The sequence below is a fragment of the Eptatretus burgeri genome, chromosome 1 (assembly GCF_056783735.1).
Source record: "Eptatretus burgeri isolate ZD-2024b chromosome 1, Ebu_testis_v1, whole genome shotgun sequence".
Lineage (NCBI taxonomy): Eukaryota > Metazoa > Chordata > Myxini > Myxiniformes > Myxinidae > Eptatretus > Eptatretus burgeri.
The window spans coordinates 73,735,315-73,752,781 of NC_140961.1; the positions used below are offsets into that span (position 1 = coordinate 73,735,315).

General features: G+C 44.3%; 1 protein-coding gene across 1 annotated transcript in view; it reads left to right on the top strand.

The window, feature by feature from the left end:
* LOC147034752 (pancreatic lipase-related protein 2-like) overlaps positions 1-16,107 on the top strand; it is a 65,874-nt gene extending 49,767 nt beyond the window's left edge. Inside the window, exons 10-12 of the mRNA XM_085888269.1 lie at positions 484-595; positions 8,463-8,636; positions 16,003-16,107. Coding sequence (XP_085744395.1) covers positions 484-595; positions 8,463-8,636; positions 16,003-16,072 — 356 coding nt within the window. The 3' untranslated portion in view covers positions 16,073-16,107. The remainder of the gene's footprint in view (positions 1-483; positions 596-8,462; positions 8,637-16,002) is intronic.
* Positions 16,108-17,467: the final 1,360 nt, after the last annotated feature.

Consider the following 17,467-nt stretch of genomic DNA (forward strand, 5'->3'; position numbering starts at 1 on the left):
GATACAGATAAAGGATAACACAGATCAGACAAAAGTATGTCATCTTATTCAGCAAACGCATAAAGCAAATTGTTTAACGTAAAATCCATCTGTCTACACACAATGTATAAAATCAATAAATCGGATCACTCGCACAATGTCAAACATTCCCTTTCTCCACCCCAAGCTCATAACCCTTTATTTAATGAGCCAAGGAATACACACTGTTCTGTTGGGGGGGGGGGGGGGGAGAAAGTTTTGTGTGGTCCAAGAAAGAAATATAAGAGAAAGATCCAAGAAAGAGAAAGAAAGTCTCCACACAATATAAGTGTGGAGAATGTTTGAAATCGAACAACAGAGAAGGAATTTGAGAAAATAAAATGGAGAATTTTTTTGTTGGATGTTATAATATTAGAATCTTCTGTGAATTTCTGGTATTCTACAGTTGGTGAAATTTGGGGAAATTTTTGATGTGTATGCAATGATCCGATATTTTCAAACCAGGCTGGAGATATGAAGTTTCAGTAACCCTGACGGGCTTGAGTAATGAAGATGGGACTTTTAGAATTGCTCTCTATGGCCCAAATGGAAACACCAATGAGCACCAGATGCCACCGTAAGTTTTCTAAATTTACCTGTTGTTGATTTCACCGATTCTAAAAGAGTTCCAACAGTAGTTATTGTGTCCAAGGGGTCGAAAGGGTCTAATCTCTCAAGCATATAAAAAGGGTCTGAAAAGGTCCAAGTGGTGTAAAGCTCCAAATGGTCAAGGGTCTAACCTGTCTAATCTGTCAGAAGGGTGTAAGGGGTCTAAATTGTGTTAAGATTTAAGGGGTGTAAAGGTCGAAGGGTTCTCAGGGTCTAAAGGGTATAAAAGGTCTAAAGGGTGAAGGGATCTAAAGGTGTCTGAAGTGTTAAAAGGGTTTTAAAGGTAAAAGGGGTCTTAAGTATATTTCTTAAGGGCCTTCAAATATCTAAGAGGTCTCAGTAGTCTAAGGGGCCAAAAGTTTTGAAAGTTACATTCCAATCCATCCATCCATCCATCCATTGGGACCATCCTCTGTGCAGAGCGTTGGTGCTGCCTAAGCAGTCTCCTTGGCTAGTGGGCACAATCCTGGACGGGTCTCCACTTCGACACAGGATACCAGCAAGCTGGCACTCAATTTGCCGATCTTACAAGGATGACATGCAGAGTCAACCCCACCTGGTATTAATTCAAAAGCTGAGTGGGATTTGAACTCAGGATCCTCGGATCCCATGCCCACCACCCTAACACATTCCAATAGTACGTATTAATAGACAGATGTACGTGTCGTCGGTGCAACTGACGTTCAAACAGTATGTAATTAATAGACATAGTCACATGGCTTCACAGCTACATGGATGGCTTCACGGACAGATGGACCATGTATGTATATATATATATATATATATATATATATATATATATATATATATATATATATATATATATATATATATATATATATATATAAAATCAACAAGATTTTCGAATTGAGTGGATGAGGGAAGTGCAGTGGATCTGGTATGTCGAGATTTTCGGAAAGCATTTGATAAGTTACCACATGGAAGGCTGCTAGCTAGCTCGCTAAGGTGAGTGCTTACGTCATGGATGGTCGGGTAGTTAAATTGTGGAAAACTGGGTCCGTAATCAGAAGCAAAGAGTGGTTGTGAACGGGAGGATGGCTGACCGGGAATTTGTAAGTCGTGGGGTAATTCGGGGATCAGTACTTTGAATGCTGTTATTTATAATCTGCTTCAACGATTTGGACAGTGGGGTTTGGAGTCGGCTGTCCAAAATTGCAGATGAAACGAAGCTTAAAAAGGCAAGGTAGACAGCAGAAAGAGGTGTAATTTGATTCCGAAAAGCCTTGATATTTCGATTGGGCAAAAGATTGGCAGATGCAGTTTAACACTAGTAAAAATAAGGTACCTCGGATTGGTTGAAAAAAAAAAAAAAGATATGGGGAATAAACAATGCAATGGGCAGTCTTGGAACTTGCAACAGGGAAGGATCTCAGTGTGGGATAGTAGATGAAGCAAGTAAATAGACAGCAGCTATGGATAAAGTTAAAAGAGTTGTGAGTTGTTCGCAGGGGGATAATGTCTAAATTAAAAGAGGAAAGTGTTAGCAAAGTACAGGAATCTAATGAGTCCTTGTGTCCACGATTGTGTGCAGTTTTGGTCACCACAACTGAAGGATAGACATAGCTGCAATCGAGAGGCTCAGCGTATCGTGACTACATTGATTCACAAGTAGCTAAACAAGGTTTTGAGGAGTGACTGAATGAGACTGGTTTGAGAAAGATGGGAATTATGATAGGATCTGATGGAGATGTTTTAGGTAATGCAGAGTAAAGTCAGAATAGATTTTCAGCGGAATGGACAGAGACAGGACTAGGGGTCACTGCCTTAGGTTCAAAAAGAAGAAAGCCAGGGTGGTATAAGGTGTGGGTGGTGGCAGCAGAAACAATGGACAGGTTCAATCAGGAATTAAATGGATGCCCACAAGCATTGAGGAGAATGGACGACGTGGATATTGGAAGGACTATTCGGTGGCTTCGGCATGGATGGGTGATTGGATAAATGTCGAGTAAAAAAGTTGAAAATCTCTCTCTCCACAAGGCTGCTGCTGTTGCATATCAAAATTTAAGTCTGCATGCAAAAAATTGGACAGCTTGGACCATATTTAGTCATCGCTATCATTTGCACTTTTTTTTGCTTTAGAAACCAAAAAACAAAAATTTTCAATGCTTTCCTTCAAAATCCAATGAGTTGACAGCGCTATCATGAACAAATGAATTAGAACTCTCCACAGTGTCAATGCGTAATACAACAGCACTGAATCCTCATTTATCCGATAAAAAACACCGTCACACCTATTATTTATTGATCCTCAGAATCAACTTCTTCTGGCCCTTGAACAGGAAGGTCTTCAGTGAGGAGATGGCCTTTGCCATCCACTGCGTGTTGTGCATCACGCCGGGTGTGCAGAGGCACGGCTCTCCATCGGAGGATCCCCCAAGGAAAATGTGGCAGAGCTGAAGTAGCTCTCTATAGTCCTCTTGTGGGGTTTGGCTCTTGATCAGTCCACATCGATTGATGTCATCTCCTGTTGCAGGTCACCCGGCATGCCAAAGAAGAGCTAGTCACCGGCAAGCCATAAGTTTGCCTTGTTGATATAGAGCCAGCTCTTCTGGAAGCGTTTTAAGAGCCCCATCTCAGGCCCATCGGTTGCTCCCAGGACGATGGTGAACAGGACCAACAACATCACTTAGAATACGTGATGGAGGCACACAATTCAGACAAGCTCCTTGTCCAGGGCCTTCTCAAGGAGGGTGCAGGTACCCATCCTCAACCGTCATGTCAACAACCAGTCCCTGGACCATGGGCTTGAGCTTCCAGTCCTCCAGCATGCAGAACCTTATGCCACTCCTCTACAACATGGATACAATAGCTTATAATGAACCTGGGACATACATGACCACAATCAAAGATGGAGACTGCGACATTGGTGGCTCTGTTACTGGCAGAAAGTGGTATTACGTTCTTAAATGAAAACGAGAAGGACAGTCTTTGACATCACAATGTCAACAGACCTGCCTCTGCCCACATCATCATACATACCAGCACCAAGTTTGATTTAAATCCCTGAACGGAGATTCAAAATATTAAATAATTCTGGTTGCCAGACTATGCGTCCGAGCAGGTCAGGTCAGGTATGGGAGCATGCGCCGGAGCAGCGCGTCACTGCGTCCACTTTCTGCCAATACTCCAGGGGCCTCTGTCTGGCCATCCCCCCAGGCAGATGCCTGGCCCATCCCCATCTCCTTGCGATGCCGATCAACCTGCTGCAACCACGAGGCACGTGGTCGGCCCATTGGCCTCCTCCACTCAAGAGGCTCCCTCGTTGAGAGAATCTGGTGAGCAGGATCAGTATCAGGAAAATGAGCCACATGTCCATACAGCCGCAGCTGACGCTCACAGACTATGCAGGTAACACATCTCATTTGAGTCCCTCTCAGCAACCGCTCGTTGGACACAAAGTCCAACCAGCGAAAGCCAAGGATTCTCCGAAGAGACCTGGTACCAAAATAATTAAGTCACCCTCTCAGATTCCTGGTCAGAGACCAAGTCTCACATCCATAAAGCAAGACTGGAAGCACCAAGGACCTGAAGACTCGGACTTTCATCCTCCCGCACAGGTACCGGCAGTGCCACATTCCATGATCCAGTGAATCCATGACTCCCCAGGCAGAGATGAAATCCCTTATCCATGAAAATAAGTCAGAGATGGTACCACCACATCTCACAGCACTCTCAGTGCTCGAGTATAGTTCAGATATCAGATAGATCAGTTTTGGTGGCACCCCATAAAGACCAAGAATCCTCCAGAGTGCATCTCAATTCATTGAATCAAACGCTTTACAGAGATCAACAGAGGCTGCAAGCGGCCTCTGCCAAAACTGTCATCTGCGTTTGGTGTGGACACGAAGAGCAAGGATATGGTCAATTGTTGACCTTTTTGGTGTTAATCCTGATTGCTCTGGATGCTGCTGCTCAAACGGATGGTGGCGAACCCTATCAAGAATTATCAGAGCAAAGACCTTGCCCGGCACTGAGAGCAGTGTCACCCCTCGGTAGTTGTTGCAGTCTTGGTGATCACTCTTCCCTTTCCAGAGAGGGACAACAAGCCCCTCTTCCAGTCAGTTGGGATGATGCCTGTGTTCCAGGCGGAGCATAGAACTGCATACAACGACACGAGTGCAGCATTTCCACGAGCCTTGAGAAGTTCAGCATAGATGCCACAGATCCCAGGAGCTTCACCCCATTTCAACCGGTTCACCGCAGCCTGTGTTTCCACAAACGAAGGTGGACCACAGTTGATTGGAGGGTCAGCAACAGGGATTGCAACACCCCTGATGTCCAACTCTAGAGCTGGTGGATCAGCCTAGTACAGCCGCTCAAAGTAACCGGCCCAGAGGACCTTCACTTCGGACTCCTCTGTCAAGTGCCTATCACCCTCTGCTCTCACTGCAGTACACCGAGGGATGGGCTTGGAGGAACGCAATGCGCAAATTTCCCTGTAAGCAGGACAAGAATCACTTGACTACAGGTGATGCTCTACCGCCTCACAGATTCCTTGCACATCGGCCTCCTTGTCCACCCTTAGTGCACGTACAGTTTTATGCCTCGGCTGAACAGCTCAGCTCTGCCATTCAGCCTGGCCCTGTGACTCTGGTCAATGGTATCCAGTGTCCCTTGAGAGACAAAATTCTTCTTTGCCCTACGGTGAGTTCCAAGACGTCCACCGGCAACATCAAGGACTGTGGTTTTGAAGGCACTCCACAACTCTTCAGGATCTCCCAAAGTACCCAGACCGCCCAAATCTCCACTAAGTCTGTTCGCAAACTCCTCAGCGACCCTCTCATCCTTGAGCTTGTCAACATCGAGCCAAGGCTGAGATGGTACCATTATCCTGGATTGACACCGCAATATCAGAGTTGCCACAACAAGCTTGTGGTCGATATTGAGGAGCTGAGCACTCCGGTCGACCTTGCAGTTCTGGATCATCCTTCAGCAACCATCAACGAGCACATGGTCAATCTCCCTCCTTTGAGACAGCACCAGCGTTAGAATACCAAGTCCAGCGAAGAGCATGTGGGCACTGAAACCATGAACCAGCCACCCTAAGTCCATGATTTCTTGCAAAGTCAAGGAACTTAGTGCTATTCTGGTTCACAATTCCAGACCCATGGGGACCAACAAATGTCTCATAACCATCCCTATCAGTTCCAGTCGATGCATTGAAATCCCCCACGATGAGAAGATTATCTCTCCTGGGGCAATGATCAACCACAGACTCAAGCCTGGCATAGAATGCGTCTTTCACGGTGAGATCACTCGCCTCATTTGAAGCATACACAGAGACCAGCGAAATGACACTCAAGGAGTGATGAATCCTTATTCTCATAATACGCTCGTTGACCGGTGTTACCTCAATTTTCATTGGAGTCAGCTTATTGGACACATCTACACCAACTCCTTGGGCATGGTAACCACCAGAGCGACCAGACCAAAAGTCGGTGAAACCACCCATCACGATCTCGCCGCAATCCGGTCTCCAAACCTCAGAGAGTGCTGCAATACTGATGTCCAAACGCTTGAGCTCAGATGATAACAGAGACAGGTGATCATCCTCTCTTAGGGATAGGACATTCCAGGCACCCACCCGTAGGGACCACCTCAGGTTAACCCAAGGAGACTGCCATCTGGTGGACGACACCTCAACACCACCCCGACACACACTACCGCAATCTGACCCAGGTAGGTTACCTCGTGGTTTCCCTCCTGTCATCAAAGATTGGGGGTCCCGAAGGCTTTGTCCCAATTCTGTCATCTGGCGAGCTGCTCTGCGAAGGGCAGCTGCACAGGAGGTACTCCCATGGAGTGCCTTTTCAGATTTTTAAAATGCTTTTCGAATGTTTTGCGGAATGAAGGATTTTACGGTGAGCAGAGTGCAAATCCTGCCACCAACCTCCTCATAAAAAGTAACTCAACTGCCGGAGGACATCCGCAGACACAGTTGGGCACTAGATATGGATGGCCGTTGGCTCATAAGGAGCTCCTCTGCCCTTTGACAGGTTTTGTTTTTAATCCTGCTGGGTGTCCATATCCAAACACCCTCCTCACCAAGTGGGGGAGACGGTTTAGTCCCTGACAACCCGACCAGGGAACAGGTTAGTACAGGTTTACACGGTACCTGTAGCAAGCCACAGATCTCATCTGACCTGACCTGACACATAATTTTTATTTTATGTTTAATATAATTTTTATTTAATCATTCATGGTCGAAAACATTTTAAACTATAAAAAAAAACTTCCCCTTTGAACCAGGAACAGCCACAAATTGATAATATTCTCCTCCTTGTCCCCATTGTACCAATTCGCCGACTTTGGTGGTGTCGACATTTGCGGCTTTTTTCATGAAGAAGGAACCGCCACCAACCTAGAACGTTGCCCCCCTTGTCTCCATTGTAACAATGACAAAACACTCGCGGATTTTACCCCGACATTCACTGGTTGGAAAATCCCCAAAACCTATCCCCCCATTTCCCATTGAAACAATGCCCCCACATTCACGGTTTCAACATTTGCTGGGTTTTCCTGGAACGTATCCCCTGCGGATGTTGGGGTCCTGGTGTGTCTGTATGTATATGTATATATGTATAGACCCAATCATGTCTCTCACCCATAATTGGAGGGAATAACCAATCAGCTCTCACCTCATCAATTACTCCAGGTGGAGAAGATTTCCACAATTAATTTTTTTTTAGGTTCTGCTGCCTCAACATTGCATCGGCTTTGCCTACAAGGCATGAACTTAGCAAAGCTACAGCCCCCTACATCTCCACAGGATTATACTGTAGCCAATAGCAGGAAGAGAATTTAATTCTCAATTTTATAGACCAGTCCACCCCAGAGAGGGAACATCCATGGTCATGTGTTTCGGGCTTGTTTTCCCTCATTAGCGTAGAATAAAAGCTCCTCCCCAGAGTGAACAGGATGCTCTAGAAATCACTCCTAAATGTAAAATAAGTAATATTTATTTTTGTAATTTTTTTTATTTTGAAAATATAGTCAACCAATCGCTTGAGTGTTGAATTATTTCATGAAATACTTAATTATTCAACCAATCATCTTACCTATTATTAACATATTTAATGTAATCTTAATTTTTTTATGTTCCATCATGAATTCTGGGACACCCTAGATATATTTTAGCACCTTTGGTGATGTCCACACTCTAATATGGACCACACTTACCCACACCCTTCACCCAGTGAAATTAAATTGACAAAATGAGAGATTGAATTAATCTGGTATCTGTTGATGGAGAACAAGCCTGATTAGCTAAATTGCTTCCTCCTGCGTCAACGTTGAGAGTATATTATTTTATATACCTGATTCACCATCTGAGCATGAAATCTTTCTGAATATATCTAGGGTGTCCCAGAATTCAAGCTGAAACCTGAGCATCTCAGGAAATCTTTTAATCGTTGTGTTAAAACTCTTATACATGATTCACAATAAAAAAAAATGGTCCAGAAAATAGCCAGGGTATTCGTATTAACTTCCTTTTTGCATTGTCGAAAATTGAGCCGTGTATTTGTGCATACGTAAATCCTTTCTATTTGTTTCATCGTGTTGTCAAATTGCACAATCAACTCTTAAAATTCTTATTCAATCAAAATTTGAAGTTGGATGGGTTGAATGAAATGAATGTCATTATCTATATTAAATTAATTAATAATTAGCTGTCTCCTAACTCAAAGAAAAAAACAAAACAATTATTTGAGAGAGCATAATTTTAATCTAAAGATCAATTACCTAGGCTGTTCTTTCAGCAATGCCTCATTGAGATGCTCTAATGTCTGTTTGCATTTTATCATTTGTACCAGGTCTTATGTGAAACTCATTCCCGGTGAGACATACACTTACTCTTTGGATGCTGAAATCTTCGTCGGTGAACCAAGCAAAGTGAAATTTCTCTGGCAAAGAGAGCACTTCAGCATCTTGCCATCCAGTTTTGGTGTATCATCAATTTCTGTGGTTGCTCTTTTCAATGGAAATACGTAAGCTATGCTTTCTCTAATGTACTTCATTCAAAAGCAAGGAGAAAAAACAAACAAATCGTTTCTTAGTTTCTGAGAAAAATGTTTGCACTTTTACTTTTACAAGCATGTGTATGGTATCAAAAAATATATATTCCTCAAGGAATCAGAGGTTACTGTTTCAGGTCGAGTCTGTACTGTACTGGGATGGGAGATGCTTAGCAGGCAGACACGAAGCGGAGGAACAGTCGAGCCGGGCTGTGTTGCACGAGTGCGAGCCAGGGCGTACTGTGCCCGCGGCTCTCCTTTATTCCGTACGCGGTACACTCACGAGCCGGCCGACTCCAGTATTACTACGACACCTCAGACGGCGTGCACACCTCATATCCCTCGCCGAACCCCACGGCCACTCCTCCACCATCACGCCCATCATGCATCATCATCATGCCCCTCCCCGTGGGCCTGACTACACCACAGAGTCTCCCTCTAAATGCCCCGATATACCTTTACCCTCACATCTGTAAAGTAGTAACTTGTATCACACGTAGAGTATCATCACCATTTGTCGTTGTTCCTCATTAATACCTGTGATCAATACTACTCCGGTTAAATTGGTTGTATGTATCCGGTATGCCCTGTACCTTTCAGTTTTGTAATATTCTTATCTCAGGATGCTAAATATATTTCTTTATTCGTTTAAATTTTCCCTTTCGATTTTAAAACACACAAAAAAAAAAAACTCTTCGGCAAAATTATACTCCGAGCCCTTACAAACTGCCTGAATGCTTCAATGTTCGATTACAGACTCAAACTCTCACTTAAATATAAACAAATTTTGAGGCGGATGAAAGAAATAAAGATGTGCTGCATAGGAATATTAATCTCTGATGTGAAGTTGGACAAAACTAATTTGAGATGAGAAGAAAGAATGAATATTGTTGTCAGCTACAGGCCTTTGTAGCACTCCAGGGTGCAGCAGGCTGGTATTCATGGCAAGCATGGTTGCTAAGATGCCTGAGCAGAAAGGCTTCGAGCCTTAGAGCAACCGAGTTCCAACTGAGCAATCTTGCATGCCTTTTCCCAAAAAGTCCAAGCAAATCTGTTAAAAAAAAAGTACCGGGAAAGTAGGTCCGGCAAAGATCTATAGAACTCTGAAATTCAAATTGAAGAAATGAAGACACAACAAAGCATGTAAACATCAAATTAGGGAGTTGTTATAAAGAGGCATGACTCAGAAATATGAACCATTTCATTAATAGCCAGATCTTATGAAAATACAAAACATCTTTTTTTACATTATCAAAGGCAGCAGTGGAGCTTTTACATACACAGTCTGGAGGACACAAATAAGTGAATGTCAGTGTACTTTTCCATAACTTACAAGGACATTAGTAGACAATGGACAAACACTTATGGTATATGGGTTCATGAACCTGGGTTCGCTACATCACGAAAAACATGGTGATGCAATATTAGAGTCCAGGAAGTGCTCAAAAAAGAAGACAGAAGGTTACAAAAAGTGGTAAGAGTAAAGATCCTCAAAATAAAGAAGATTATAAATGTTTGAAGGTAAGAAAGAAGGAAACAACGACAGCAAAGAAGGTGTATGAATAATGGGGAAAAGGCTCAACCACATTAGAGGAAAAAATACATTTTTCAAAATAGCTAGTCAGATTGTCAAGGACAAAAGAGATTTTTCTTTTTCAGATGCAGTCGAGGCTCATGCAAGAGCGCGGACTAGTACACTGAACGGGGCAGGATGCAACAGGTCAAAAGGAACAGCAGAGAGAGGGGGGAAACACCAAAAGCAGAGCTGAGGCCAAGACAGAGGGAGGCAGACAAACAATGGGTGTGAGGAGGAATGTGCAGCGGGAGAGGATGCATGGGGCGGACAAGATGGATACAGAAGGAAACTCTCAGGAGGGAAAAATGGAAATTTGGAAGGAGGGATTGGGGGTGTGGAGCTGATGGAGGTAGAAAATATCATGGTTTTTGGATGGTGGATGATCTGAGATGGTTGTGAAAAGCTATCTTGAAGACCTGGAGGAAAGAATGAGATCGAAGAGGAAGTGGAAGTTGGTTCCACAGGCAGGAAAAAAAATAAGAGGAACGAATGAGTGGAGGTGAGCAGTGATTATAGATTTTGGGAGTTTCACCAGAAAGGGTTTGATGGTGGACCGAGTGCGCCGTGCAGAAACATGTGGGCGAATAAAACACAGAAAGAGCAGAGGGTGCAAGACCAGAAAGGAGATGGTAGAAAACACCAAGACCACCGACCTGTCTGCAATTGGAAAGGAACAGGCTCATAGACTCAGCTTCATCATGGGAGACTCCAATAATCTTGAAGGCCTTGGTTTCAATAACGTCAAGTTGAGCAAGATGGGAGGCATTACTCCATGAAGTTGCATTTGAAGGGGTTTTAGGCAGACAGAACTTCAGGTATGCCAACGAAGGACTTTGTACAATGCAGGATTCCCAGTCGGTTACTGGCTTTTGAGGCCAACTTTGAAATGTGGTTTACCCAAGAAAGATCATTACTGATAGTGGGATCTCAGAGTTTAAGTGACTGAACTTCCTCAAGAGGATTGTTGAGAAAGTAGATGGGAGAGTTTGCCATATGTTCCTTTTGGAAAGAGAGAGAGAGTGAGAGTGTGAGAATTGTCTGTCATCAAAGACATAGCCAACTGTTTGACCAGTTTGTGATTTTGTTGGTCTGAAAAAAGGGAAGAGGCTGCTGCCTGCCTATCAGAAGGATGAGGAATGTTACGGCAGAGGGTGGAGAAGTCAGCAAATAGATAAAGGGGATTTTCCAGTGTCAGAGAGATCGTTGATGAAGGTTAGGAATAGGACTGGGCAAACAACACTGCCTTGGTGATCTCCAGCCTTAAGAGGGACAGGAGATGAAAGTATTCTGTTGAGAGCCACACATTGGCTATGAGTGTCGAGGAAGTCAGCAATCCAAAAATGAAGTTGGTCTTGGATGCCATAGGCAGAGAATTTGGAGAGCAAGGTGTGGTGCCAGACTGGATCGTAGGCATGAGATATGTCCAGAGAGATGCCCTGATCTCATGTCTGACATTGAGGGCCTCCATCCATTGTTGGGAGAGGAGCATCAGCATGTCCATGGTGGAATGACCTGGTCTGAATCCGAATTGGTGATACGAGATGAGGCCGTTGGAGAAAAGGAAGCATTTCATATCAACTACGATGATGGATTCCATGACCTTGCTGATGATTGGAAGTAGGTCTTTAGTTATCGGTTTTTGCACCTTTTTATGTAATGCTGTGATGTTGGCCAATTTCCAAGCAGATGGAAGATCATCAAGCGAAAATGACAGGGTGAAAAGAGCAGAAAGAGGATGTGCAAGAGCAGCAGAGCAGGGTTTGAGGACACTCGAGCTGTTGCCGCCCGGTGCAGTTGCAGAATCAGAGTCGATTGTTGCCAGAAACTTCTCTGTGTCTTTCGCACATGCCAATGTAGAGTTCAGGAGCAGTTTGGTGCAATTGGGTAGGATTAGGTGGGGGGGGGTGTGGTGAGTGGGGAGAGACAGAGACAAAGAAAGAGACAGAGAGGTTATGGGACACAAGATTTTGAAGTGAACACAAAATTCTCATGAGCCTTGTTGGCTGTGGTGCCATTTGAAGAGAGGGAAGAGATGGATGGGGTAGCACATACTAGAGACAGATTTAACAAGGCCTCATCAGGTTTTAGAGGAGGGAGACAAGTTTGAAAGTTCATTCTTGATATTGGACAGACGTTGTTCTCTGACTCTCCTGAGAGTGGACACACACTTGTTGCAGCATTTATGGAATGAGCTGAGATTGCCTTTGGTCGGGTTTTGATATACGAGGAAGAGAAGGAAAGTTGTTTCAGAGCAACTGCCTCACCACAGCATTCAGTGTACCATGGGCTCGAAGAAGGGTAGGATAATTGAAGATGAGATGGGATGGATCTGTGCATAAGAGAGAGCATGTTTCTGTGGATGAATTTCGAGGCTGAGATAATATCATGGACAGTAGATATGGGAGACCGGTCCTGAAGAGGGCTGGCTGTTTGTCATCTCTGGCAATATGTTTGAGTGGTCAGAATTGGCAGAGGGATGTTGACTCTCACAATGTGATTAGATGAACCAATTGGAGCAGAGGAAGACGGGAGACATTTTCAGGGAAGTTTGTCACCAATTCCAGAAGGAAGGATTTGCCATTGGGAGAAATCTGGTTCAGAAAGTTCACAGATTGAGTCAGTCCAATGGAGTTACAGAGGTCCTTTGCTGAAGTGCCATGGCTGGTGAATTTGCATAGAGAAAATTGAAATCACCACATATGAGGAAGAGAGAGTTGGAATGAGTGGTTAAAAGTTTGTGTGTGAGAGAGAGAGAGAGAGAGAGAGAGAGAGAGAGAGAGAGAGAGAGAGAGAGAGAGAGAGAGAGAGAGAGAGAGAGAGAGAGAGAGAGAGAGAGAGAGAGAGAGAGAGAGAGAGAGAGAGAGAGAGAGAGAGAGAGAGAGAGGAGAGAGAGAGTGTGTGTGAGAGAGAGAGAGAGAGAAAGAGGAGAGAGAGAGAGAGAGAGAGAGAGAGGAGTGTGTGTGAGAGAGAGAGAGAGAGAGAGAAAGAGGAGAGAGAGAAAGAGGAGAGTGTGTGTGAGAGTGAGAGAGAGTGTGAGACAGTGAGAGAGAGTGTGAGAGAGTGAGAGAGAGTGAGAGAGAGTGAGAGAGAGTGAGAGAGAGTGAGAGAGAGTGAGAGAGAGTGAGAGAGAGTGAGAGAGAGTGAGAGAGAGTGAGAGAGAGTGAGAGAGAGTGAGAGAGAGTGAGAGACAGTGAGAGAGAGTGAGAGAGAGTGAGAGAGTGTGAGAGAGTGTGAGAGAGTGTGAGAGAGTGTGAGAGAGTGTGAGAGACAGTGAGAGAGAGTGAGAGACAGTGAGAGAGTGTGAGAGAGTGTGTGAGAGTGTGAGAGAGTGTGAGAGAGTGTGAGAGAGTGTGAGAGAGTGTGAGAGAGTGTGAGAGAGTGTGAGAGAGTGTGAGAGAGTGTGAGAGAGTGTGAGAGAGTGTGAGAGAGTGTGAGAGAGTGTGAGAGAGACTGACAGAGAGAGAGGTACAGAGAGAGAGAGAGAGAGAGAGAGAGAGAGAGAGAGAGAGAGAGAGAGAGAGAGAGAGAGAGACAGACAGACAGACAGACAGAGAGAGACAGAGAGAGACAGAGAGAGACAGAGAGACACAGAGAGACACAGAGAGACAGACATCACTATTTGGAGGATGGTACAACACACAGACAAACTGGAGGTGGGGGAGGAGGGGAAGTTGCAGCTGAAGGTACTCCTTGGGGGTTGGGAAATGTAAGATCAGAACAAAGTCAGTGAAAAATTAGAGTTTTTGATGTAAAGTACAACATCGTCACCAGGGCAGGGTTCAGGCCTGTCAAATCAGAGGAGACAATAGTCGGGGAGAGACATTAAGGAGTTAGGGACATCTTGTGGGAAGAGGATTCTGTTAAACAGATGATGTTGGGTTTATCGGCAGTGGCCTGGATTGTGAGATCTGTCAGGTTGGAGTGGAGACCTCATATGTTTGAGGTCCACAAAGTTTGGGACAGGGGAGGAAGCGTTGGCAGAGTGAAGGATTGGAGGGGACGTTGCAGGCATTGGGGGAGCAGGAGGCTTTGAGGGGGTGGGGTGAGGGGGGAAGGCTTGATTGGGTGGGATGTGGGGGAAGGTTTAAATGGGTCTGGTGAGGGGGAAGCATTGAGAGGGTGGAGTGAGGAGGGATGCAGAAAGGAGGACCATGAAGCTTTGAGGGGGGTAGGGTGAGGGGGGAAATGGAAAGAGTGGACATGAAGTGGAGGGATGGTGATTCCAAATTGATAAATGGAGATAAAGATCATCATGAGATTGGAGGTAATAATTTATGTTGAAGGTATGGAGAAAGGTCATGTTGTAGGTGAGGGAGGACGGTTGGCAGACCAAATGCTTAACTGTAAGAAGTTTTGGAAAATGATCTTTGCAAAAAAGAAGAAGAAGAAGAAGATATGGGGTAATCCTGGCAGAGAAATAAGGAAAGTGAAGCATTTAAAAATGTTTTTAATGGAAAAAGGAAGAAGTGTTTTATATTCCTTGCAGATTCAGTTCGGAGATGTTGAGATAAGGAAGAAAAAAGAATGCTGTCCAGGCAGAAGGAAATTCAAGTAGAATGAGATCGTTGTGGAGTGGAGAAATAAAGGATTTTTTGTTGTTTTTATTTTTTTTTGAAGCGAGGAGGGGAAATGTAGGATAACGTTGAAGAAGAGGTAGAAGTAAAATATTTGTGAAGAAAGAAGAAAAACGAGGAATACAGAGACAAAAGGGGCACATCATTTTCACAGCTGCTGTCATTGGAGCGGCGAAAGTCGGCCTTGAACAACACGAAAATTAATTCAACATACAGCACAACAAGGTACGATTTAACACGGAAAACTAGACAGAAACACAAACAGCAACACAGGGATAAAGATCCGACAGAAAAAAAAAAACGACAAATCCAGTTTGGGAAATTTGGCTTTAATGAGGTTGAAGTTGGCATCTCCTGCTTTGAGGCTGAGTCTTTGGGCCTCTCACTCTCTCACCGCAGGCAGGTCGGTGGTCTTTCTGTCTTCGCCTCTCCGGTCTCACCCCCCCCTGCTCTGTCTGCGATTTGTCCCCACCAAATTTTCACAGGGCGCTCAAGGTCCGCCAACAACCCCCTTCTGGTAAAACTCCCAAAATCATGAATCACTGCTCACTTTCACTCTTTCATTCCTCTTTTTTTCCCACCTTTGGAATAAACTCCCTCACTCCATTCAATCCCATTCTTCCCTCCAGGCCGTCGAAACAGCTGTTCACCACCACCACTTATCATCCCCCATATAAATCCTTGATCTTTTCTATCCCCGATAATCCACCCAAAACCCACCTCCTTCAAATTCCCTGCTTTCCTTCCTGAAAGTCCCTGTAGTGTCGTTCTTGTACACCCCATGTTCCCCACCCCATCCCTCTCCCTTCCACAGATCTCCTAATGTCTCGGTTTCCCACTGTTTTGTCCTTCCCACGCCCCTCCTGTCTCATGCCCCCCTTGCTGTGCGTTGTGTGTTCGCTCTCACACGAGCCTCGACAAGGTATACAAAAAAAAAAAAAGTGGCAGCTGCGGATTTGACAAACCTGTGGAAAAATCCCCGAACCGGAAGTCATCGACGCAAAGTGTTGTTCCAAGTAAATCAATTGTTAGCTTTCCAATCGTAATATTATTCTACGACAACAGGAATCATTTCGAATAAAGCATGATGGACGCACACGGATGCTTCTCCTTTTTTTACTAATACATTGTGATCTGATGATGAAACATCTCACGGTTTATTTTTTTCACGCTTGTCTTTTTCTGTCAGGTACAAGTTTTGCGGTGGTGCAGGAATTCAGGTTTCTCAAGAAAGCCTTCTGACAACCCTTCCTTGCTGATATGTACAAACACCAATAAATGCAACTGAAATCCATACTTATCGAGTCATTATTGGACCGATGAAAGTACAACTGGCATGTCCCAAAATTGAAATCCACAGAAATAACTTTCATTTCAAACAAGAGCTTCCCTCTGCAGCTTGGGGCAGTGGATAAAGCCTCTATGAGGGTGCAGGTAGTGAAGTAAACCCTTGAAGCATTTCACTCACTGTTATAGAATCGATTCCTGTGGCAGTTCAGCAGAAATTTACACACCCCTGAAATAGAGTCAACCTGTCCAGGATCGTTTCTGAGCTACACAAAAGTTCACAATTTGTTGGGGAGACCATAACACTGTTGAGAGGATGGGCCTCCGCCACCAAAAATCTCCATTTACGCAATTCAACACGTGCAGGCCTCTCAATGATTTATTTGAAGTTAAAAATATTAATTGTTAAATGTGCAGTGGAGTGAAAGGACAGCTAAGAGGTAACTCACTCACACGTCCTGTGTACCCTCAGTTCATTTCCTGGCACATATTAATACTGTCAACCTGATGTGGCAGCCCAGGCATTGTTTCAATGAGGATTCTGTTCTTTTCCTGTGACTTTAAGCTAGCTTTCTCATTTGCTCGTGTTCCCTTTGGGACATGAAAAGTTACAAGGTACCTTTTGAATAGAGTAGGCCATCGTGTGTTGGTACCTTCGCCAAAATCTGATGTCGCACCATGCTTGAGGGTGACTTCGGCAGAATTCTGCATTGGAGTGGTGACACGTTGAGTTGGAAATTGTACTGCAATGGAAGCATTATGGAAATGTTAGCAATTGCTCGTGTTTGTGCAATAATGCATCCCGGAGGAGCATGAACAATGTCTTCAAGAGTTGAGGTCCGTGCAAAAATTGAGTGGAAAAAAAAAAAATTCGATTGTATAAAAATAATTTGGAATTGCTTCATGTTGCTTAACGTGCACTTTAGTTCACACTTGTGATTTTAACTTGCAATTCTGAAGCAATTGGGTCTGCAGTGATGCTGTTACACTGTGAATTGGCATGGTCAAGGCTGCTGGTGAGCAAGAAAAGCGTTCGTAAGTTCAATCCAAACTAACATTTGTAAATTGCAAGCAGCATTGTTCAATCACACTGGTCTTTTCCAATACAATAAACCTTTATGAGTTTACAACAAACTGGGTTCAGAGATTCAGCTAATGTTGATACGTACAGGGTCGTCCAAACTCCAGGTGACCAAGATAAAGTGACAATGATTAATACCTTCAACAGAGGAGAGGGTGTTCCATTTTGGTGCGTTTGTGTGTCTTTCTGTCCTAAAGGGGGACTGATCTGCCATGGAGAGAAGATAAGCTGACGTTTTGGGCATTACCCTTCATCAGAGCAAAACAAACAAACAAACAAAAAAACT